Source organism: Numenius arquata, chromosome W, assembly GCF_964106895.1.
Source record: "Numenius arquata chromosome W, bNumArq3.hap1.1, whole genome shotgun sequence".
Classification (NCBI taxonomy): domain Eukaryota; kingdom Metazoa; phylum Chordata; class Aves; order Charadriiformes; family Scolopacidae; genus Numenius; species Numenius arquata.
Genome location: NC_133615.1, coordinates 9,589,612 through 9,614,850, shown reverse-complemented (window position 1 = coordinate 9,614,850; position 25,239 = coordinate 9,589,612). Strand labels below are relative to the sequence as shown.

Sequence of the window (25,239 nt, the reverse complement as noted above, 5' to 3'; positions counted from 1 at the left end):
CATGCAACACCTTTATAATCTTCCTGAGTGGCCTGCCCCTTTTCCCAAAGACCATAAACTCTCCTTTTTTCCCTGAGTTGTGACCCTATCTCTTTGTTCAGCCAGGCTGGTCTTTTCCCCCAACAGCTCATTTTACAGCACACAGGGACGGCCTGCTCCTGTGCTTTTAAGACTTTCTTTTTGAAAAACATCCAGCCTTTCTGGACTCCTTTGCCCTTCAGGGCTGCCTCCCAAGGGACTCTGTCAAGCAGGCTCTTGAAAAGACCAATGTCTGCCCTCCGGAAGTCCATGATGGCAGTCCTGCTGGCTCCCCTCCTTGCTTCCCTGAGAATCGAGAACTCTATCATTTCATGGTCACTGTGCCCAAGATGGCCTCCAACCATCACATCCCCCACAAGTCCTTCTCTATTTACAAACAGCAGATCTAGCAGTGCTCGCTCCCTCCCTAGTCAGCTCCCTCACCAGCTGTGTCAGGAAGTTATCCCCAACACACTCCAGGAACCTCTTGGACTGTTCCCTCTCAGCTGTATTGTGTTCCCAGCTGATATCTGGTAGGTTGAAGTCTCCCACCAGGACAAGGGCAAGGGATCTTGAGACCTCTCCCAGCTGCTTATAGAATATGTCATCTACCTCTACATCCTGATTGGGTGGTCTGTAACAGACTCCCACCACGATATCAGCCTTGCTGGCCCTCCCCCTCATTCTTACTCATAGGCACTCGACCCTACTACTACCCTCAATTACTTCTCGACATTCATAACCCTCCCTAACATACAGGGCCACCCCTCCTCCTCTCCTTCCTCGCCTGTCCCTTCTGAAGAGTTTGTAGCCATCCATTGCAGCACTCCAGTCATGCAAGTCGTCCCACCACGTTTCTGTGATGGTGACTACATCATAGCTTTCCTGCCACACAATGGCTTCCAGCTCCTCCTGTTTGTTGCCCATGCTGTGTGCATTAGTGTAAAAGCACTTCAGCTGGGCTACCCATCCCACCACCTTTTTGGTGTAGGAGACCTTTTGATGAGGCCTGCCAACTCCTGTGTAACTTCTTACTTCAACTACCTCAGGAGTTGCTGGCTCTTCTCCATAAGGCTTTGACTGCAATGGAGTGTCATCAGCATGGCTCAGGGAGCCAGGCTGAAGGCGCTTACTAGCACCCTGTCCCCCTAACCCTGATGCTTTACCACACAGCTTGCCACAGACAAGCCTGATATTATTAACCCCCTCCCCCCTCACATCTAGTTTAAAGCCCTGTCAATCAACCCTGCAATCTCTTGTGCAAGAACCCCCTTCCCCCTTTGAGAGAGGTGCCTCCCATTTGATGTTAACAGACCCGGTGCTGTATGGGCCAATCCATTGTCAAAGAACCCAAAGTTATGGTGGTGACACCAGCCACGGAGCCACGTATTAATTGACTGTATACGTCTGTTCCTCCCAGCATCATTGTCCGCAACTGGAAGGAGTGATGAAAAGATAACCTGTGCCCCAGACTCCCTTACCAGCCCTCCCAACTCTCTGAAGTCTCTTTTTATGGATCTTGGGCTGCAAGTCGCAGATTCCTCTGTGCCTACATGGAAAACCAATAACGGATAATAGTCTGAAGGCCATACTAAGCCAGGAAGTTTCCTGGTAACGTCCTTAACCTGGGCTCCAGGAAGAACACAGACTTCCCTCTGAGGAGGGTCCACACGGCTTACTGGTCCCTCTGTCCCCCTTAGGAAGGAGTCACCAACGACTATAACCCTTCGTTTTCTCCTTGTGGTTGTGGTGGTGATCCGGGGTGTACTCTTTTTTGGCTGAGGAGGCATCTGTAATGAAGACTGCCCATCATCTACATCCTCACTCAACTGGCCTTCCTCAACCAGTTCCTCGTATCTGTTCTTCAGAGGTACAGGATGGGGCAAGGTGGGCAAGGGGGGAGTTCTGCTGCCCCGACCACAAACCTGCCTCCATTCATTCTTATCATTTAGGCTTCTACCTTTAGCCTGACTGGGGCTGGATACAGGGGCTCCTAGTTCCTGGCTGCTTTCCTCCCTAATACACCTCAACCTTTCAACTTCCCCTCTCAGCTCTTTACCACCAGGCTGAGCAGATCATTCACCTGTTCACATCTCACACAACAGGTCTCGTAGCTGCCACTCGTAAAAGGTCCTGGCACTCCCTGCAGTCTGTGACCTGGACAGCCGCATGCTTCCGTGGGAGGTCTGTCTGTGTTCCCACATCCATTCTGGTTAAGGATGAGAGCATGACCTTCCTCTGGGTGGAGACCATGGCTAAGCTCTTTCCAAGGGGGTGATGCCAGCAGCAGGACTTACCTGTCAAGCTGACAGAGCTTCAGTTCCTCCCTACGTGCCCTTTCCCTGCTCCCTGCACCTTGTGTTGGTGCTCCCAGGTGGCACTCTAGGTTACGCCCACTTGCTGCTTGCTTGCTCAGTGCGCACCAACCTGGTTGGTACATTCCATTTTATGCACATAAGTCTTGAAGCATCAAGTTAGTTTGTTAGCCTCCAGTTGCACCAGGGGAGTTTTAGACTGGATATTAGGAAAAATTTCTTCACCAAATGAGTTGTCAGTCATTGGAACAGGCTTCCCAGGGAAGTGACTGAGTCACCATCCCTGGAGGTATTTAAAAGACGTGTAGATGTGTCACTTAGGGACATGGTTTAGTGTTAGGTTAATGGTTGGGCTCGATGATCTTAAGGGTCTTTCCCAACCTAAATGATTTTATGATATGAGACATTTGCAATTGCCATTTCCTTGTTTGTGAGGTCAGTGACTGCCCAAGATGCCAGCGTTCTGGTGAATACCAAACACTCAGTAGGCAGTCTGGGTTTACATTCAATTGTCTCTCTCTTGAGAGATTCCTGAACTGCACAAGAGAGGAAGCACCTGGAATTCTGCAGTAGAACAGTTGAATACTCAATATACAAGCATCACCTTGTGCATTCATCAGGAGCTGTATGCTATGTCAGCAAAAATACATACCATAGAGCTTTTATAGAAATTTTAGGAGCATCTTGGAGAAGTTCTGTGTACCAAAGTACAAGTTATGCCTTTGAGATGCTTCAAGGCTTCTTTTAAAATTTACCATGACCCTAGAGTCCAGATAGTTGATCTAAAGGTGACCAATCAGTATAGCTACAATAAAATTACTTCCCCTTTCTTTTTGCAAATGAGGCTAAGACTGTAACTACACAAGTATTTGTTTTAGCAGCACTGTTGGCTTAAACAGCCTTGTTCTTCTCCAGGCTGCCAGTTCATTTGTTGTAGTACACTTGTGTGTGTACATGACTAAAGTAGACAAAATATGCTGATTCATGCAGATATTTGTAGGATGGGCATATTTGTGCATATATATGCAATGGGATATGATTCTCACTTTTAAAATTGACAAACTAACCAGTAAACTATCTTCATTCTGTATTGGATACTTGACTAACTTACAGAGAATAATAAAATGCATACAGAATTTGAAAGAATCCAAAGTATGCAGAAGTATATAAAAAACCTGATTGATATAAGGGGTTGCTAAATCCTGTAATAGGGTAGGGGCGAGGCTGCCAGTGCTCTGTGTCTCCAGGTCAAGCCAGTCATGACAGTGAGTGTGTGTTCCTAGTAGGCACATATGTATACAATACACATATATGTACAACTGCACAGATCAACACCAACAGAAAACACTGCACTTGCAAGCACAACCAGCACCAACATCCTCATCCCATCTCTAGCTGATCCAGGATGAAAGCCTGTTAGTGGAAAATATATATGATATGGATCCTTCCAGGAGCTGGGCTCAGACACTCAGTCAGCCCATTAGCTGGCCCCTGCATTCCCTGGTCTTCCAGTTGCTGGCACCTTGGCATGCAAGTCCTCAAGACCTGCAGCCTCATTCCATTTCCTGGTACTTGCCTTGCCCCCACCCTTGCACACATGGACATACGTGCTATAGATCCTTGCAATAGCTGGCCATAGACAGTCTATTCAGTAGCTGGTCCCTGGATCCCCTGGTTTCCCAGTTGCCTCACAGACACACACACATGCAAATAGATCTCTCTGGTAACTGGTCCAGACCTACAGGCTTACCGGTATCTGACCCCATCATCTCTTCAGTAGCTGGCTTGGACCTCCTGGTTCTTCTAGTAGCCAACTCTCAGACCCTCTTGTCTCTCCAGTATGTGACCCAGGCTTCTACTCTGGCTCCCAAACCTCTTATCCTACTTGCTGGCTAGTTTGGCTTGATATATGTTAGCAATCACACACTGACATACATACCCACACAACAAGCATGCACTCCAGTCTCTCCAGTTGCTGGTACCACAGACACATGGACCCGTATGACTTGTGATTCCCCACTCCAATTGCTGGCACTTAGACCTCCATGCACATGAACACAGACTTGAGAGCCCCCTCACCCAGGGGGTGAGTTTAATGACAAGACAGGACAGACTGCTGATCAAGTGTAGGACATGGTCAGATAAATGCACTCACCAGACCTGTTTACATGGGACCAGCCCCTTTTATCCCCTTATACCTCTGTTTTCCCATGCTTGTTCCTCCCAAAATTGCCTATTTTGAGGCAATATCTCTCCCTTTCCCTGCCTTTGGTTCCTCCCCTAAACATCCCATAATAAGACTTGCACAATTCCAAAATGTTCTTCCTGGCATCCCCTAATGAGTCCCATATCCTAGTAGGCAGTAACCCCTCTCAGTCTGTAGGTGCTCGGTGGGTTTCACGCTGGAGCTGAGGCTCTCCTTGGGACAGCCCTGGGAGGAGCTGGGGCAGGGGCTCTGTCTCTGATAAGGTTATTGGGGTTCCTTTACCTGTCGTTGTGCCTGTGCTCCTTTGTGTTTACAGAGATTTGCTTTTAATAGTATAATCTAACATTAAGTTGTCATTAATAGATCATATAGTTCCCATACTTAACAACAATTATGTGAAAATCAAATACTATATATTCAAATAACCAGGAAATATGTACAAAGGAAATTTTACTGTTGGTTTATAGAATATAGAATATAGTTAGGCCAGAAAGAATAAACTAACTTTTTCTCTCTAATTTTTGGAGTAAACTTTAGTCCATCAGTCACATTGTCAGCAGCATCAGGATGTCAACAGCATCAGGAAATCTCCTAAACTCAAAATATTGGGAAGCTGAGAGGACAGAAGAGGGAAGCATTGGTATATGCTTGCCCTGATCTTATTCTTCCAGGGTATTCACCTCTGGTCCCTTCTGGAGACAGAAGAAAGGGAAAGATGGTCTTGGTCTGAAGTGGTATAGCTGTTCTTATGTACCAACTGGGACGTGTATTTTTTAGCTATATATATTTATTAACCAGAACAATGGTATTTTCCATAGATATTACTTGGGGGATAGAAAGACAACTGTGCACTCTATGATCTCTCTTCCTATTTGCTCATGATCAGAAGCATAATCCCTTAGTTTTTTTTGTTGTGTTTTTTTTTTTATTTATAACCATGTGTGGTGGGTTAGCCTTGGCCAGCAGCCAAATGCCCACCCAGCCGCTTGCTCACTCTCCCTCCTCAACAGGACAGGGGGACAAAATAGGATGAAAAAGCTCATGAGGTGAGTTAAAGATAAGGAGATAGCTTGCCAATTACTGTCAAGGACAAACCAGACTTGACTTGGGGAAAATTAATTTTATTTATTTATTTATTAAAATAGATTTCACTGAATTTCACTGAATTTTTAGAGTTGGAAGGGACCATAAAGATCATTTAGTCCAACTCCCCTGCTGAAGCAGGATTGCCCAGAGCATGTCAGAGCATGTTACTCAGGGCTGCATCCAGGCAGGTCTTGAAAATCTCCAAAGAAGGGGACTCCACACCCTCCCTGGGCAGCCTGTTCCAGGGCTCTGTCACCCTCACCGTAAAGAAGTTTCTTCTCATATTTGAGTGGAACCTCCTATGTTCCAGCTTGTGCCCGTTGCCCCTCGTCCTCTCACTGGGAACCACTGAAAAGAGTCTGGCTCCCTCCTCCTTCAATCCACCCTTGAGATACTTGTAAGCATTGATAAGGTCTCCCCTCAGCCTTCTCTTCTCCAGGCTAAAGAGTCCCAGCTCTCTCAGCCTTTCCTCATAAGGGAGATGCTCCAATCCCTTAATCATCTTTGTTGCCCTTCGCTGGACTCTTTCCAGTAGTTCCCTATCCCTCTTGAATTGGGGAGCCCAGAAGTGGATGCAGTGTTCCAGTTGTGGCCTCACCAGTGCAGAGTAGAGGGGGAGAATGACTTCCCTCGACCTACTGGCCACGCTCTTCCCTATGCAGCCCAGGATTCCATTGGCCTTCCTGGCCACAAGAGCACACTGCTTGCTCATTGTCATTTTGCTGTCTACCAGGACCCCCAGATCTTTCTCTTCGGAACTTGACTCCAGCAGGTCCACACCTAACCTGTATTGGTGCCTAACATTCTTCTTCCCCAGGTGCAGGACCCTACACTTTTCCCTGTTGAACCTCATGAGGTTCTTCCTTGCCCAGCTCTCCAGCCTGTCCAGGTCTCGCTGGACGGCAGCACGGCCCTCCGGGGTGTCAGCCACCCCTCCCAGTTTGGTATCATCAGCAAACTTGCTGAGGATACACTCGGTCCCCTCGTCCAGGTCGCTGATGAATATGTTGAACAGGACTGGACCAAGTATTGACCCCTGGGGGACACCACTGGTTACAGGCCTCCAGCTTGAACCTGCTCCATTAATCATTACCCTTTGGGTCCTGTCACACAGCCAGTTCTCAATCCACCTCACTGTCCCCTCATCCAGCCCCCACTTCCTTAGTTTCCCAATGAGGATGCTATGGGAGACTGTGTCAAAAGCCTTGCTGAAGTCAAGGTAGATGACATCTGCTGCCCTCCCCTCATCCAGCCAACCAGTTATAGCATCGTAGAAAGCTATCAGATTGGTCAAACATGATTTACCCTTGGTAAACCCATGTTGCCCACTTCCAATAACCCCCTGCTCTTCAACTTGTTTGGAGATGACATCTAGAATGAGTCTCTCCATTACCTTCCCAGGGATGGAGGTGAGACTAACTGGTCTGTAGTTCCCAGGGTCCTCCTTCTTGCCCTTTTTGAAGACTGGAGTGATGTTGACCTTCCTCCAGTCTTCTGGCACCTCTCCCGTTCTCCATGACCTTTCAAAGATGATAGAGAGTGGCCCAGCGATAACATCTGCCAGCTCTCTCAGCACTCGTGGGTGCATCCCATCAGGGCCCATGGACTTATGAATGTCCAGTTTGGCCAAGTGGTCCCAAACCTGGTCCTCCTCTACTGGAGGAAAAACTTCCTCTCTCCATACCCTCCCCCTTGCCTCCAAGGCCAGAGATTCACGAGGGACAGCCTTAGTGGTGAAGACTGAAGAAAAGAAGGGATTCGGCAACTCTGCCTTCTCCGTGTCTTCCACCACTAGGGTGCCCATCTCATTCATCAGTGGGCCCACATTATCCCTAATCTTCCTTTTACTGTTTACATACCGAAAAAAACCCTTTTTGTTATTCTTAACTGTAGTGGCCAAGATGAGCTCAGCTTGAGCCTTGGCCCTTCTAATTTTCCCCCCGCATATCTTCACCGCTTCCTGGTATTTCTCCTTGCCTGCCAGGCCCCTTTTCCAAAGATCATAAACCTTCTTTTTGTTCCTGAGCTCCAGCCAAAGCTCTCTATTTAGCCAGGCTGGTCTTCTTCCCTTCCTGCTTGTTTTTTGGGACTTGGGTATGGCTCTTTCCTGCGCTTTTGAGTGCCTCCTTGAAGTACGACCAGCCTTCCTGGGCACCTTTGCCCTTCAGGACTGTCTCCCAAGGGACACTTGCAACCATGCTCCTGAAGAGGCCAAAGTTTGCCCTTCGGAAGTCCAAGGTGGCAGTTTTGCTGGCCCCCCTCCTTGCTTCAGCAAGAATTGAAAATTGTATCATTTCGTGATCACTCTGTCCAAGACGACCTCCAATGTTTACATCCCCCACAAGACCTTCTGAGTTAACTATCAGCAGGTCCAGTAGGGCACTTTCCCTAGTCGGTTCCCTCACCAGCTGCGTTAGGAAGTTGTCTTCCACGCACTCCAAGAATCTCCAGGACTGTTGCCTCTCTGCTGTGTTGTATTTCCAGCAGATATCTGGGAAGTTGAAGTCCCCCATGAGTACAAGGGGGAGTGATCGTGAGGCCTCTGCCAGCTGCTTATAGAATATTTCATCTGCCTTTATATCCTGGTTTGGGGGTCTATAACAAATTCCCACCACGATGTCTGCCTTATTGGTCTTCCCCTTAATTCTTATCCATAGACACTCAACGCTGTCATCGTGCATATTGCTAAGTTCGAGGCATACAATACTGCTCTTAACATAAAGGGCCACCCCACCACCTCTCTTTCCTTGCCTGTCCCCCTTTTATTTGAATAGTGAAAAACAAAGACACACAAAAAAAAGCATGGTGTCCTCCATGGGCTGCAGCTACCTTCTCTGGTGCCTGGGACACCTCCTCCCTCTCCTTCTTCTCTGACCTTGGTGTTTGCACTGCCTTTTCTCACTCTTCTTCCTCCCCCACCTGCTTGTCCAGCATTGGGCTCATCTCTGGCCTGCAGTGGAACTACTGCTGAGCTGGCTGGAACTGGCTGTGTCAGGCACAGGGCAGCCCCTTACCTCTTCTCCCTCTTCTCACAGAGGTCATCCCTGCAGTCTGCTCCCCTCCCTCTACCAAAGCCTTGCCACTTAAACATCATGTATACCATAAATAATTGCTGGCTGTAGAAAAATTAGTATGATGTCACAAGCAGGATTTTTACTCAAAGTAAAAATATACTAATAAGAAATTGATTCCTTTAATGGAATCTTTGTGTTTGAAAGAAAACAGCATTTGGGACATTCCAGTATAGCGGCAACTGAAAGGCAGAAGTTTGGGTTAATAATTTGGACTAAGCCACAGGCTGTACTGTTCTAAGTTGGTCTGCATTACACTGCTTTGTTATTAGAAGTCAATACAGTTCATTTGTTTCTGTTTGGACAATTTTTCTCCAGTTTGTATTACTTGACATTGTCCAAACAGGTCATAAGGAATCAGAAAAAGAAAAGGAAGCAGCAGGAAAGGGGATAAACGTTCTCATGTGCTCTGCTTTCTAAAAATATGTTTCTAGGGATAGAGAGCCCCATTGTATTTACTTATAATAGGCAGTGTGAGAAATTTATATGCTTCTTTATATACTTGTGTAAATTTTTATTTTATGTCCCTTTTATTTTTAGTAGATATATATTTTTTTTTTTTTACAGCCTACTGATGGCTTGCATGAAAAAGGAATGGTTGAAGATGTTCATTGTAGCTCTATGAAGAGTATGCGACCTCCTCACCCTGGAATGGGCCCACTTCAGAGTCCAGTGGACCAACATAATCAAGGTTTATACCTATTATGCATACAATATGATTTTTGGGTCCCTTTTGTGCTACTGGAAGTCACAAGTCCCTTGGAATAAATTTCTTATATTTGCTCTGTGCTTTGTTTGGAAAAGATTAATTGTGATATTGAGGAGAGTACAGGAATAACTTAATTACCTTGCTTTTTGGAGTGTTCGTCAACCATGTACTGAAAAAAAGGGGTAATCTAAGGGTTTGGATAAGGTTATAATCTCTGACCTGGGTAACTTTCTACGATCTTCAGCAAATCACTAAAGTCTATTATAGATTTCAGTTCCCGTTTTTAAAACAGTTTTCTTCTTTTTTTATGTAAGTATTGTAAACATAAGTGCATTAAAGAGTTTGATTGGTTTGAATCCTATGATGAAGGAATCACAAGAGAGAAGTCAAACCAGCCTGGAGTGGCCTTATTTAGTATCTGCCATGTTTGGCCAAGTACTGTTCGTAGGTTTTGCCAAAAAATTGTACCCAACAACAGAAACAAAATAGAAGCTAATTTCATCATATGTCTTCTTCACGTCCTTTAGTTCACAAGGTAAAAGGAAACATATTCTGTAAGCAGCTCAGTATGTTGAAGATTTAGCTGACAACACCTACTTTCATTAATTAGTTTATCAGATAAGGTTGCATTATATATGCATAATGCATATGCAATATATATGCATAATATTGCATAACTTGTTGTATTACAGCAATGCCTAAAGACCCTGACTAGAATTAGAAGCCCTGTTTTACCAGTCCCTGTACAAATCTATTAAGAGATGGTCACTTTTTTTGATGTGTTTTTTTGTTTGTTAGATTGAATAACACAAATGGTGGAAAGAGAAAATGGGTATAGATTAGCTGAATGTCTTTGCTTGAACTGCTGTATGACTCTGAGTGGGCTGTGACTTGGGATCATGGTCAATATTTGTTCCTGTACCTTGAGAATTGTAAAGTACTGATTTTCAGTTACACCTTTCACTACCAATTAAGTGAAATAGAACTGTCTTCTGAAGGTACAAATTCTCCATCAGATTAAATTTTTTTTAATGCTGATTTCAGTGGAATTCAAGCATGCTGATCTGAGAGCAAAATTTTACCCGAGTATGCATTCAGAGACAGTTTTGCTTGTAACAAATGTGTTTCCTAGAATGAACAGAATGTTTACTCTGAAAATGAAAACTGATTCAATTTAAACATAATGTGCTAATAATACAGTACAATACTTAGCGCTGTGGGTCATGGCTCATGCATGGGACTTCTCTATGCTCCAATAAAACCAATAAACAGTAATAACAGGTACAACTGTCTATATAATAGACATGTATAGTGTTTGGCTTGCTTCTGGATAGCATTCTAATTTAGAAGAAAAGTAGCACTAAGCAAAATAAATATAACCCATATTAAATGGACTAAAACTTGTTAAGTGATAGCTTATAAAAATAACTAAATAGCGAATCATCAACCAGTCGGGGACATTTCTAGTTGATCTTGCAGGAATCTGAATATATTTCTCATAAATATGTGTCATAAACTCATTGCTGGTAGAATTTGAAGATAACAGTGGTGTAGCAGCAAATAACAAAAGGAACAAGTTGATTATATATGCTGATCAAGATCATAGAAAGATACCAATGAAATGAAACAAACCAAAAATCCCTCTTGTTTTTTCATGGAATTTGGAACTAAAGAAGTGCAATTATTGTGATACTGCAGTGAAACCCACTCCAATTACAATGTTTAAAGTGCTCTGTTCACAGTTGATTAAAGAACTTGAAATGCAAAGATAAGCACTGCAGAGTTTTTAAGGCTCTGGGATTTAATCTCTATACATTTTTAATCACCAAGCAGTATTTGTTGAGCTTTTTACAATAAAGCTACCCAAATTTAGGTTAACATAGAGTTCACCAAGTTACTGCTTCTTCACAGAGAATATTGATATTTACTGTCCCTACTGTTCTTAAACTTAGCTGCACTTACTTTTCTGATCCTTTCAGCCTTTTAAAGATGAGAAAAATCTATTTGGTCATCTTATCCATCTGTCTGCCAGTGGAAGACTACCTCTCAACAGTATATTTCTCGAGTCCTAATTTTGAATGAATTGCATGCTTGAGGCCTTCATATCTTTCTCTTAGTTGACAGTTTCACAAGAGATTATATTAGCACTGCACATATTACCAATGAGGAAAATTTCATACTTTGCTTACCTTAAATAAATCTTCTTGTAGCTTCAGTCCTGTCTTAATATGTTTCTCACTATATATTTTTTCTAAGATGTTATGTGCTCTCACTGTATATTGTGAATACCTCTTCTGTTCCTCCTTCTATGTTTAATTAATGAAAAAAGTGATAGTCAACCTAAATGAACTATTGAACTAAATTTCTTCAATTCTGGTCTATATCTCCTCCTCCCAAAACTTGTTTGCATTCATCGTTTCAATAAAAATCCTATCCCCACCCCCCTGCGATCAGTTGTATCAGAGCTGACAGCAGTTGAAATTTTAATGTATATGGTCCACATACATTTTCGTCATTTAAGTCATCTTAATATTTAGTGGTAGTTAAGAGCTTAGTTGACTTAAGCACTGTTGAATATTCCACTGCTTGGAATGGTGAATTTTGACTGTGCACCTAGTGCTATCTATTATAGTATTGTGGTTTAGAATTAATAATGTCATCTTCTGTTTATTCATACAGTGGAAAAGGAGTACAAGTTTTCCTCAGCTTTCAGCTCCTATTTCCTCAACTTTGAAAGAATTAGTCCAAATGAAGAAAAACTTCTATTTGCATCTGCTAAATAAAATGAAAGCAGAATCAATTAAGGCAAAAAAATTATATACACTCCTAGCCCCCCCTCCCCCCACTTGCTTCTGGAGAATTGTTAGAACTAGGATTTGATCCACTGTGAAGTCTGAAAATAACATGCTTACTTTATATAACACATGATGTTATGACATACTTATGTAGATCAAGTTGTATAAAAGTTTGAAAAAAATGTGATTGCTAATTATATATATAGTTAAGAAAGTCTTTTAACTTCCTAAAATTTGAGAAGGACTCACAGGAACAGCCTCTTCTACTCAGGGTCATAGAGAAGGCGGAGCCAGACTATTCAGAGGTGCCTGCTGCCTAGCAAGAGATATTCTAATTGTGCATGAGTAAAAAAAAATCAGAGTGAGAGTTGTGCAGCACTGGAACAAAGGCCCAGAGAGGCCTTGGAGACTTTCAAAATTTGCCTGGATAAGGCTCTGAGCAGTATGATCTAACTTTGAAGTTCGCCCTGTTTTGAGCAGAAGTTTAGACTACATGACCTCCAGAGGTCCAACCCAGATGATTCTATGATTCTATTTTTTTTATTTTTAACAAGATACTAATGTTGTTTAATTTTAAATAATTTGTTAAAAGAAAGTATATTCATATAAGAAAAAAAAAGCTGATTGTTTGCATTCAGAATATTGGCAACTGTTAGAATTATAGCATTAAAGTCTTTGTTATTAGGGTACTATGTGCATCTCTGATTTAAGTTGTCTTTGTAGCTCTGCGTTTTAAATAGCAATGAATTAATAATTTTGTAATGCAGAGCATTGCATAGATATATGGTTTACATTAGGCCCGGATGCAAGTGGCAGACAGTTCACATGAAATCTGGGGAATTTACTTGTGATGTCAAGGCTATTTTTTTCCTCATATTTGGTGTCTTCTCCCCTGTATATTTCCCAGAATTAATGGCTATCCGATTGTCCTCTGTCAGTACACAGAACTCTTGTTGGAATCACTCTGTGCTGGGGTTATCTTACCTTTCCCAGATTAAACTAAGCAGGATGGGTTTATGTCAGGACTAAAATCAAAGACATAAGTGGTGGCATTGGCAATTCAGTAGGTAGCATTCTTCTGAGCAATTAATGAGTTGGGTTTTGAGAAATTGATGCATACTTATGGTAGAAATTTATGTGCACTGCAAAAATGCATTTGAAATGCCTGCTAATTCAGGAAAACTTGTTTGCAAACTCTGAAAAGAAGTCCAGACTCTTCTTATATGTATCTTTAATATTCTTTAGCCCTTTAACTTTTCTTTTTTGATATATACCAGATAACCTTTACCTTCATCAGTCTCCATCATAAGTTTCTACCTTATTCAGCACTCATGTGCACGCTCACCTGTAGTAGATGAATGTGTAGATAGGAAAAATCAAGTGGTATAGAGGCTTTACCAGTACAAGCTTGCAAGTACTGTCACTGGTAAACCACTGAATCACAGAATAGTTGAGGTCAGAAGGGAACTCTGGAGATCATCTAGTTCAACCCTTCCGCTCAAAAACGGGTCAGCTAGAGCAGGTTGCTCAGGATCTTGACCAGTTGGGTTTTGCATATCTCCAAGGATAGCAACTCCAGAATCTCTCTGGGCAACCTGGTACAGTGTTTGACCAGCCTCACAGTAAAAAAAAAAAAAGCTTTTTCTTAATTCATGATATTTGTGACCCTTTGCTGGGCTCGATCCAGTATGTTCATGTCTCTCTTGTATTGGGAAGCCCAGAACTGGACACAGTACTCCAGATGTGGTCTCACCAATGCTGAGTAGAGGGAAAGAATTGCCTCCCTTTATCCGCTGGCAACACTCTTCCTAAAGTAGCCCAAGCTGCTTTTGCTGCAAGGGCACATTGCTGGCTCGTGTTACACTTGGTGTCAACAAGGACCCTCAGGTCTTTTTCTACAAAGCTGTTTTCGAACTGTTCAGCCTCCAGTCTGTATTTATAAATGGGGTTATTCCTCCTCAGGGGCAGGACTGGGCATTTCCTTTTGTTGAATTTCATGAGGTTCCTGTCTGCCCATTTCTCCAGCCTGTTGAAGTCCCTCTGAATGGCAGCACAACCATCTGGTGTATCAGCCACTTCTTTCCGATTCTTTATTATCTGCAGACTTGCCGAGAGCCCCATCATCCAGGTCATTAATGAAGATATTAAACAGTACTAGCTGCAGTATATCTCATATCTCACCAATTTGGTTATAAAGATGCTATGGGAGACTGTGCCAAAAGCCTTGCTAAAGTCAAGGGAAACAACATGCACTGCTCTCCCCTAGTTCACCAAGTGAGTCATCATAGAAGGCTATCAAGTTGGTTAAGCTTGATTTCCCTTTCATAAATCCATGCTGACTACTCCCAATCGCCTTCTCATCTTTCATATGTTTAGAAATGTCTTCCAGGTTTATTTGTTCCATCACCTTCCCAGGGACAGAGGTGAGACTGACTGGCATGTAGTTTCCTTCCTCCTTGAAAATAGGAGTGACATTTGCTTTCTTCCAGTCCTCAGGAACCTCTCCCAATCATCATGACCTTTCAAAGATAAAGATAATCAAGAATGTCCTCACAATGATATTGGCTGTTTCCCTCAGCACTCATGGGTGCATCTCATCAGGTTCCATGGTCTTGCATACGTTCAGATAGTTTAAATGTTTCCCTAAGTTGATCCTCTTCTACTGAGGGTAAGTCTTCCTTTCTCTAGAATTTCCATCTAGTCTCAGAGACCTAGGATTCCTGAAGGCTGGTCTTACCAGTAAAGACCAAGACAAAGAAGGCACTGAATACGTTGTCCTTTTCTATGTCTTTTGTCACCAGGTTCCCAGCCTCATTCAGCAGTGAGACCACTTTTTTTTTTTTCCTTCCTTTTCCTGCAAGTATACTTGTAAAAGTAATTCTTGCCCTTCACATCCCTTTCCAGTTTCAACTCCAGATAAGCTTTGGCTTTCCTAACTCCATCCCTGCGTACTTCTACATTCTGTCTGTATACTCTTCCTGGGTCACCTGCCCCTGCTTCCACCTCCTTTGCGCTTCCTTTTTTTCTTTGATTTTAGTCAGGAGCTCCTTGTCCGTGAATGCAGGCCTCCTGTTGCCTTTGCTTGACTTCCTCCATGTCATTCTTGAGTTTGAATGATGTGACTCGAATATCAACCAGTTCTCTCGGATCCTTCTTCTTTCTAGTGCTGTATACCTTGAGATTCTTTCAAGCAGCTCCCTAAAGATGCCAAAGTCTGCTCTCCTGAAGCCCAGGGTTGTGCTTGAGGTTGGCCAGTGTGTCTTGACTCTTTTTAAAGGTTTTGCACTTAGAGTAGAAAACCTCTATATGACATCACAAAGCTTTAGAGTCTGCAAATGTCACATTTTATAGCTAATAATGGGAAATTTGGAAGGTTTTTGTCCTTACCTGAAATAATTAGTTGATGTTTTATTTTAAGCTTTACTTTTGTAAAACCCATTTTCCTTATCGCCAAGATTCCCAATGTGTATGACACTGAGGGAGTGAGGAAATGTAATTATTAAATATGTAGAAACCTTAAAAAAAATTTATTTCCAGAAATTCCTCTCTTCATAGCAATGTCACACCCTTAAGGCTTGAACTGTCAAGGTTAAAAATTAGTGCTGTATATCTCATTTCACCTTTTGAGTTCACTTTTTTGTAGCTCAGATAGATTTAAGATCCAGCATCTCAAAACCCATCACTGATTTAGGACTAAATAACTTTGAAAAGTATAATGTTGTGGTGGGGATACAAATCTCTTTTTGGCAGACAGTTTTAAAAACAGCTTAATTCAAAGTAGTTGCTATTTAAAGGAAATTGTGAGATTTGGAAATGTAACAATAATGGAAAAATACAATAAATAAGAAACCAAAATTTTAAAGCATAAGACAATACAGCAATTACATGCTTTTTTAAAATCCAGAATGTATTCATTTAAAGCAGTGTCTTCAGTAAATGGGATTTTACCCCCTCCTTTCTTAATAAAGAAAGAATTATTTTTGAGAGTAGTTAGTAGTCTCAGTCCAGACACCTTTGGTGGACAGAAATTAATAAATGGAATAAACCATATGATCTGCATGATTATTTATCATGGCTTTTATCACCAGCAATATATTTATGAATATATGTATAAGCAATTTTGATATTAATCTTTCTATTGAACAACCTCAGTAATTTTAGCTTTTTACCCTTAATGTCTCTTATTCTCCCTTTCCATTCTTTCTTCAACTTTTTCTTCCTAGGTTCCTTATTTTTTCTTATTTTCAACAAGGTCTTCTTCTCTTGTCTTTTTGCTCTAGCTATAAAACTGAATTCTCAGTCTCTTTCTGTCTTATCTGATCTTTTACCAACTAAAATTTCTTTTTCTGTCCTTCCATTTCCTTTTCCTGCTTTTGAAAAACAAAACAAAGCACAACCAACTCCAAATCTTCTGTTCTTTTTTTTTTTCTTTATTCTTTCTCTCAGTTATTTTTAATATGTACTTCACTGTAGGATATTAGTATCCTCAGACCCCACCTTTCATTAACTTTCAGTTCTTTAGCACTCTCATGTCTCAGCTTGTATGAATTCTGAATTTACAGCTACTGGCATCACACCAGTCAAAATTTGTAGAGTTCCCCTATGCAGCATTGGAAGAACAGTGAAAGGAAGGAGTAAAATTGCTTCTTACTGTGACCAGGACTAGGTATAGATAAAGTTGACAGTTTCAGTTCAGAATGTCAGATCAGCCAAGGAATCACAGGAGTAGATTTGATTCCACAGAACTCAGGGAAGTCTGCATGAAATTTTGAGTTCTGTGACCTATAACTTGGCCAAAGACTGTGAAAGGGAGCTAGGAGATTTGTTGTTTTGTAAGGCTCATCAGATTGATACTGTGGTGGGTTGACCCTGGCTAGCAGCTAAGCACCCACCAGCTGCTTCCTCACCCACCCCCCCACCCCCCCCAGCAGTATGGAGGAGAGAATCAGAAGGCCAAAATGAAGAAATTACTTGTGGGTTGAGAAAAAAACCCACCAAATGATTCAAAGGCAATCACTCACCACCTCCCACAAGCAGACTGATGCCCAGTCAGTGTCCAAGCAACAGCTACTTTGGAAAGACTTCCCCATAATTTTTTATTGCTGACCATGATGTTGTATGGCATGGAATATCCCTTTGGCCAGTTCAGGTCACCTGTCTTGGCTATGTCCCCTCACAACTTCTTGTCAACTCCCAGCCTTCTCCCTGAGGGGGGCAGAGTGAGAAAGAGAAAAGGACTTGATGCTGTGCAAGCACTGTTCAGCAATAGCCAAAACATTGCTGCATTATCAACAGTGGTTTAGTCACAAATCCAAAACACAGCACCATACAGGCTGCTATGAAGAAAATTAACTCCATCCCAGACAGACCCAGTACAGATGTTATTTTTCTTCTGAAAATCTCTCTTTCTCAGCTGGTGGGCATCTTTAAAATCTAACTGCAGTGCATCATCTAAAGGATAAGCCTTAAGATTTTTTTTGTCTTGTATATGCTTTGGAATCTTCAACATCTCACTTAAAAAGCATACCCGTACCGTCTGTTTTCATGGATATGTTATGAAGCTTAGGGAAATATTTGTGAAGTGGAATTAAAATTCAAACCTAAACCCACCAAAAAGCAAGGATTGTAATAAGATGAGTTCTGTTCCCTTCAGAGTTGTGCTCACCCTGTGTGGTACGTTAACCTTGGCTGGCCTCCATGTGCCCACCCAGCTGCTCTCTCACTCACCCTCCTCAGGAAGATGGAGAGAAAATAAGGTGAAAAAAACTCACTTGTTGAGATGAGGACAGAGAGATCACTCACCAATTACCGTCACAGGCAAAACAGACTCAACTTGGGGAAGATTAATTTATTTCCAATTAAAAATAGAGTAGGATAGTGAGAAACAAAAACAAAGCTAAAAACACCTTCTTCCCAGGCTCAACTTCACTCCTGGCTCTTCTACCTCCTCCTCCAACACTGAGTGACACAGGGGATATGGGGAATGGGGGTTGCAGTCAGTTCATAAAGCTTTTTCTCTGCCACTCTTTCCTTCTCATGCTCTTACTCTGCTCCAGCATGGGGTCCCTCCCACAGCAGATAGTCCTTCATGAACTTCTCCAGTGTGGGTCCTTCCCACAGGCTGAAGCTCCAGCATAGATCCTTTTCATGGGGTGCAGTCCTTCAGGAACAGACTGCTCCAGCATGAGTCCCCCACAGGCCACAGTTCCTGCCAGAAAACCTGCTCCTGCATGGGCTCCTGTCCATGGGCAACAGTTCCAGCCTGCTCCAGCACGAGCTCTCCATGGAATCACAGCCTCCTTCAGGGTGCATCCACCTGCTCTGTTGTGGGGTCCTCCATGGGCTGCAGGTGGATATCTGCTCCACCGTGGTCATCCATGGGCTGCAGGGGGACTACCTGCGTCATCATGGTCTTCACCACAAGCTGCAGGGAAATCGCTGCTCCAGTGCCAGGAGCACCTCCTCCCCTTCCTTCTTCTCTGACCTTGGTGTCTGCAGAGTTGTCTCTCACATTTTTCTCACTCCTCTCTCTCACAGCTGCTGCATAGTGTTTCTTCCCTTTTCTTAAATACGTTAACACAGAGGTACCACCAGCTTCTTCAGAAGATAGTTTTTGTGTTCAAAGTTGATACTCTGGGTTTTCCATCACCTGGATGGTAAAAGGTAGTGAATGTTGTTTCTCAGACTAAAAGCTTTAATCCACATAAGCTCGAGGAATTATATAAAAATATTAATTAGATACTGTCTGTTTTTATATTTGTATATTGGAGAGTATTAGCAAAAAGGTTATGTATCATTGAATAGGTGCTTTGATGTATGCACATCAAAATAAATATATAAATATAATGCTGATTTTATAAGCTGTAAAATAGGCAAACATCTTTGAAAACGTTCTATAATGAAATATTCATTCAACATACAGGTGAACCAGTGCCCTATCATGCCATTTGATTGTTGTATTTTACATGCAATTTAGTTTTAGTTTGCTTTACCCCAAATGTGAGGGGAGTTAATTATTCTCTTTGAATAATAGCTCTTGTAGCCTTCTTGCTATCTCAGGGAATTTCAGATCATTCTTCTGTTCTTGTAGAAAATATTACAGCTCTACTAATGTGAGAGAGAATTTTTTATACTTCAAATACTGTTTAAGATACAAAAACTTCAGTGGAGTTTAGACTTGATTAACCTGGGAAATAAGTTTTTGAACCTCTTATCTGCTCCAGGCTACATGTCTCCACACCCATCTCCACTGGGAGCACCAGAACATGTGCCCAGTCCAATGTCTGGACGAGGTCCAACTCCACCCCAGATGACTCCAAGTCAGCCAGGACCGATGATACCAGGAGACCCACAAGTTATGAGTCAATCCAACAGAGGTCCTTCCCCTTTCAGTCCTGTACAACTACATCAGCTCCGAGCTCAGATTCTGGCATACAAAATGTTAGCTAGAGGTCAGTCTTTACCGGAAAACCTCCAACTTGCTGTTCAAGGAAAGAGGACCCTGCCTGGCATTCAGCAGCAACAGGTTCCTGCTGCCTATAGTAGGCAATCAAGTAAGTGAATGTAGGCACCATGTCATTGGCAAGATACTTTAAGTTCTACCTATGGAAAATAACAGAAATTATTGGTGTGCAGGCATATAATTTGGAACCATTTGCAGATATCTATATGAACAATGACCTATGGTTTTAAGTTGGAGTAAGTGCATAAAGCACATTATTAATAGGATACTAATTATTTTTAAAAATAGAGATAAAAGTAATTTATATACTGTCTGTCCTGATTATGCCTGCCACTTTTGCAAATGTTTGTCACAATTTGCCAATTACATTTTACTGCTCTTCTTGGAATGCTTTTTCACTCCCCTGTTGCCATGCAGAAAAATAGATGTAAAATCTAGAAGTTGACTGATTATGCAGATCATGAAAATTGAAACTACATGCAGTATTGTGTCAAGTGCATAACATAGGGAAAAGAGTTTCTCATAATAATAATAGATATTATAATGCAGTAATGCAGTACACAAACTTGTTTCGGTCTTAAACAGATGTGCTACTTTCACAGAATCACAGAATGGTAGGGGTTGGAAGGGACCTTTGGAGATCATCTAGTCCAACCCCCCTGCCAAAGCAGGTTCACCTAGAGAAGGCTGGGCAGGAATGCTGAGAGAGCGGCTGCCACGTGATTCTTTGTTGCCGTCTGAGACTAAACCATAGCCCCCCTTCCCCTGGCGTTACATACATATTAGTCCAGCTTGAAGTTTGCTAGAGAATACACAGAATCACAGAATGGTTGGGGTTGGAAGGGACCTCAGGAGGTCATCTGATCAAACCCCCCTTCTCAAGCAAGGCCACCTAGAGTCAGCTGCCCAGGACTGTATACATACAGCTTTTGAATATCTCCAAGGGTGGAGAATCCACAACCTCTCTGGACAACCTGTGCCAGTGCTCAGTCACCCTCACAGTGAAAAAGTGTTTCCTGATCGCAGAATCACAGAATGGTAGTGGTTGGAAGGGACCTTCGGAGATCATCTAGTCCAACCCCCCTGCCAAAGCAGGGTCACCTAGAGCAGGCTGGACAGGAACGCATCCAGGCAGGTTTTTAATATCTCCAGAGAAGGAGACTCCACCACCTCTCTGGGCAGCCTGTTCCAGTGCTCTGGCACCTTCAAAGTAAAGAACTTTTTCCTCATGTTGAGATGGCATTTCCTGTGTTCCAGCTTGTGCCTGTTGCCCCTTGTCCTGTCACCGGGCACCACTGAGAAGAGTCTGACCCCATCCTCTTGACACCCGCCCTTTAGAAATTTACAAGCATTGATGAGATCCCCTCTCAGTCTTCTCTTCTCCAGGCTAAACAGACCCAGGTCTCTCAGTCTTTCCTCATCAGAGAGGTGCTCCATTCCCTTGATCATCTTTGTAGCCCTTCGCTGGACTCTCTCCAGTAGTTCCCTGTCCTTCTTGAACTGGGGCGCCCAGAACTGGACACAGTACTCCAGATGCGGCCTCACCAGGATGACTTCCCTCGACCTGCTGGCCACACTCTTCTTCATGCACCCCAGGATGCCATTGGCCTTCTTGGCCACAAGGGCACATTGTTGCCTCATGGTCAACTTGTTGTCCACCAGGATTCCCGGGTCCCTTTCTGCAGAGCTGCTTTCCAGCAGGTCAGCCCCTAACCTGTACCGGTGCATGGGGTTATTCATCCCCAGGTGCGGGACCCTACGCTTGCCCTTGTTGAATTTCATTAGGTTCCTCTCCGCCCAACTCTCAAGCCTGTCTAGGTCTCGCTGTACGGTGACACAGCCTTCTGGTGTGTCAGCCACCCCTTCCAGTTTTGTGTCATCAGCAAACTTGCTGAGGGTACACTCAGTCCCTTCATCCAGGTCATTGATGAATATGTTAAATAAGACTGAACCCGGTACTGACCCCTGGGGAATACCGCTAGCTACAGGCCTCCTCCTCTGTGCCGCTGATCACAACCCTCTGGGCTTGGCCATTCAGCCAGTTCTCAGTCCACCTCTCTGTCCACTCATCTAACCCACACTTCCTAAGTTTACCTGTGAGGATGTTATGGGAGACGATGTCAAAAGCCTTGCTGAAATCAAGGTGGACAACATTCACTGCTCTCCCCTCATCTACCCAGCCTGTCATTCCATCTTAGAAGGCTATCAGACTGGTCAAGCATGATTTCCCCTTGGTGAATCCATGCTGACCACTCCTGATGACCTTTTCTTCTTCTACGTGCTTAGAGATGACATCCAGGATGAGCTGTTCCATCACCCTTCCAGGGATGGAGGTTTAAACAGCTTGCACCTGTAATGTTTTTTGAACAATTCCAACCCTAAGATAAATTTATTGGGGAGGAAAAGGAGGGTAGTTTTCTTTTGTTGAAGTTTGGTTTTGTTTTTAAGTTCATTAATTTGTATGATGATTGTCTTTTTTTCCCTCCTCCACAACTTCAAGAACATAAAGAAATGATTTATCTAGCCATGTGGATATATGCATCCCACTGTGATATCTTAATAAAAGTATTACGTGCATAGTTTTTGACTCCTTAGTACTTTCAACTTCAGACGTTTTAGGACCTTTACCCATGGGGAAAAAATTCCAGTTTATTTAAAGGCAGTTTTAAATGTTCTTTATGTATTTCTTTTGTCTTTTCCATTTTGTACATTTTTTAACCAAGGGCTATGAAAATGTGATCTTTATTTTTAAAAATTAATCTCCTCCTGCTGTTTGTTACTCACTTGAAATAATAATTCTGTGTTCATGATATCATAATATACACCATACCCATGATTTAGGCACAAAATTAGCTTCAAGAACAGATTAAAAAATATGCTGATTATTTTAAAGAGTTAACAGTTTTTGTAAACTGTTATTTAGCTTTAGAAGCTGAGAGTAAAGATGATCCTATTTTCTTATAAAAATAATTTGAATAACTGGTCACTTGATTTCAATGCATGTGGCTTTGTCATTATGTATTTTAAAAGATGTAATTTTAATATACCTCATTACATTAATTTTTTGCACAGTGGAATCCACTTAAATCTGTATTTAATGCACAAAGCTTATTTGAATAAATAGACTAGCATATTGGAATGCTGAGGGATTTTATAATGTTTAGTAATGTTTCATATTTTAATATTTTTCTTTCCTTTGTTACATTATAGGTATTGCATCACATGCAATGAGTGGTCCTACAGCTGGCCCAGGTCCAGCTCCAGGAATACCTGGACATATAGCTGCCATGACCCCTAAACCTTGGACAGAAGGTAGAAAGGAGTATAGCAGTAATTTTATATCATGCATACAGTTTAGGATAAACCATGTAGGTAGGGACTGGGGAAAAGAGGCAGGAAAAAGAATAGGGAAATAAAAAGGTATAAAGAAGAAATGGTGTGACCTTTACTTTGACTAGCACTTAAATATCAAGGAGTGTTTTACCACTCATTCAAAGGTGAATGAGTTGACCAGATGAAATTATTGCAGCTGTTAGGCAGCCTGAACATGAGCACCCTCTACAATCAGAATTAAATAAATAAATTTTCAATTTTTTTTTTTTGACTTACTGACATGTTAGAGTACTGAAACCTGTACTGTTATTGGCAGGTGCTATATTCATGTTAACTGATGAGTTAGTTAACTTTCAAAATAATTAGAATGCTATAACATAAAAGAGTAATCAGATACCAAGTATATCAGGTACATAAATATAATTAATTGGGAGTTGGGGGCAGAATGGAAGCTATTTATATTTGCCAGGTATATTTAAGTACTATTGCTGAAATTTTAATATGGCTTACTGGTTCTCACAGAGAGTTGTAAAAGCAGGCCTACTCATGCTTCTAGTCAAATTGTGACTGTGGATGCATCCTTGTAAGCAGTATAAGGACAATGGACATATGAAGAGGCAGAATTTGGTCCTGCATTTATATGAAACTAGCTCTAGAGGGTTCTTACTAATGTTAGATTTACTTAAAAAACACTGTGAATTAAAAAATATAGGTGTTATTCATAAATTGACATGCACTTTTATTATTTTTGGATCACATTCTGCAATGTCTGTTTGAGTTTGTTTCTCTATAGGGAGGGAAACCTAGTATTTTCCCTGATAAGTTTGAACGTTTGTCTTAGCTTCATGTTTTGACCTAAAAAATCATCATGTATTTTTTACTGCATTCCATATTTCGTGTTATCGTGTTTCTTATGTTCTAGGCCAAGCCCCAGATATGAGTGTTCCTAATACACCACAAAAGCTCTCTGTACCATCTCCTAGTGGGAAGCCTTCTCCTGCCCCCGCTGCTTCCCAGCCTTCTGCAGCCATGCCTGGGCCCTCTGTACCACAGCCCACACATGGACAGCCTTCAGCTATTGTGCAGCTGCAGCAAAAACAGAATCGTATCAGCCCTATCCAGAAACCACAAGGATTGGATCCAATTGAAATACTCCAGGAACGTGAATATAGGTAAAAGCTGAATAACAAGATTTAAATGCATATGCTTATTTTTTACTTTCTCAGTGGGTGCTCTTGCAATCATCCCCTTTATTGTAGTGATCGTAGTTGAAATTGAGTTTCCATAGAGGGACCATGTCAAATCCAAATACAGACATCAAACCGTAAAGCATGATTTAATTTGAGCCCAAGTTCTGAATTAGCAAAGCATATTGGTAGTATCATTGCAAACCAGCTTAACTTTAAAATGGATGCAAGCACTTAGCTGGATTAATGTGATATTTGGAAAGCTGCAAATAATAATAGCTATGAAATTAAAATCCTTGGAATCCAAATGGAAACTATTTTAGTACAGAAAGTATTCAGAACTATAAACAAAAAGAAATTAGAAGAAAAAAAATGGCAATGAAAAGACTGAAGAATAAGTGGCCAAAGCAAAAAATAATTTTGTATAATGATAAATGGGTTAGCTGGACTACCAAAGAATAGACTATTAAGGAAGTGAAAGTGAAGATGAAAAATAGGATACCATGAAGTATGGTCCATAAATGTTGTGTCAGACTCCTAAATACCTACCCTAATTAAAAGGTGATTAGTACCCAGTAATATTCCTAGTAACACACAGAGGATTTAATCTCTTATGATTTTCTATGGTTAGAAAGAAACTGTTCCTTCCCCTTACTGACACTATTATACAATTGCCCTTGAGGACTAGGGGAGGAGAAAGATGATTGGCTTGTATCTAAAGTATGTTCCTGGTCACTGTCAGTGACAGGAAGCAGACTACCCATAGTGTATTTGCTTGATCTGAAATAACAATGCCTCTTCTTGTTACTAAAACAGTGAGGGAGAAACAACATAGGGGGAAAGTAGACAAAAGATGGTAATCTCACTTAAAACAGGATTAAATGAATACTTGCTTTGCATATGTGTTCTACCTTTTCAGATACAGGAGGGAGGGTAAGCGGCAAGCATTTATATCAAGCATCTCAGGAAGGATATGATGTGATATCCAGAAACCAGGCCTTGATCCAGCAAAACACTTGTGATTTTTACATAAGAGCATGTTTATGTGCTTTTCTGA

At 42.0% G+C, this 25,239-nt stretch overlaps 1 protein-coding gene across 1 annotated transcript in view; it reads left to right on the top strand.

The window, feature by feature from the left end:
* The window catches only part of LOC141476648 (probable global transcription activator SNF2L2), a 217,972-nt gene that overhangs the window by 26,152 nt on the left and 166,581 nt on the right, over window positions 1–25,239 (top strand). The window contains exons 3-6 of the mRNA XM_074165433.1: window positions 9,264–9,387; window positions 19,424–19,753; window positions 22,873–22,974; window positions 23,918–24,167. Of these exons, the coding sequence (XP_074021534.1) occupies window positions 9,264–9,387; window positions 19,424–19,753; window positions 22,873–22,974; window positions 23,918–24,167 (806 nt within the window). The remainder of the gene's footprint in view (window positions 1–9,263; window positions 9,388–19,423; window positions 19,754–22,872; window positions 22,975–23,917; window positions 24,168–25,239) is intronic.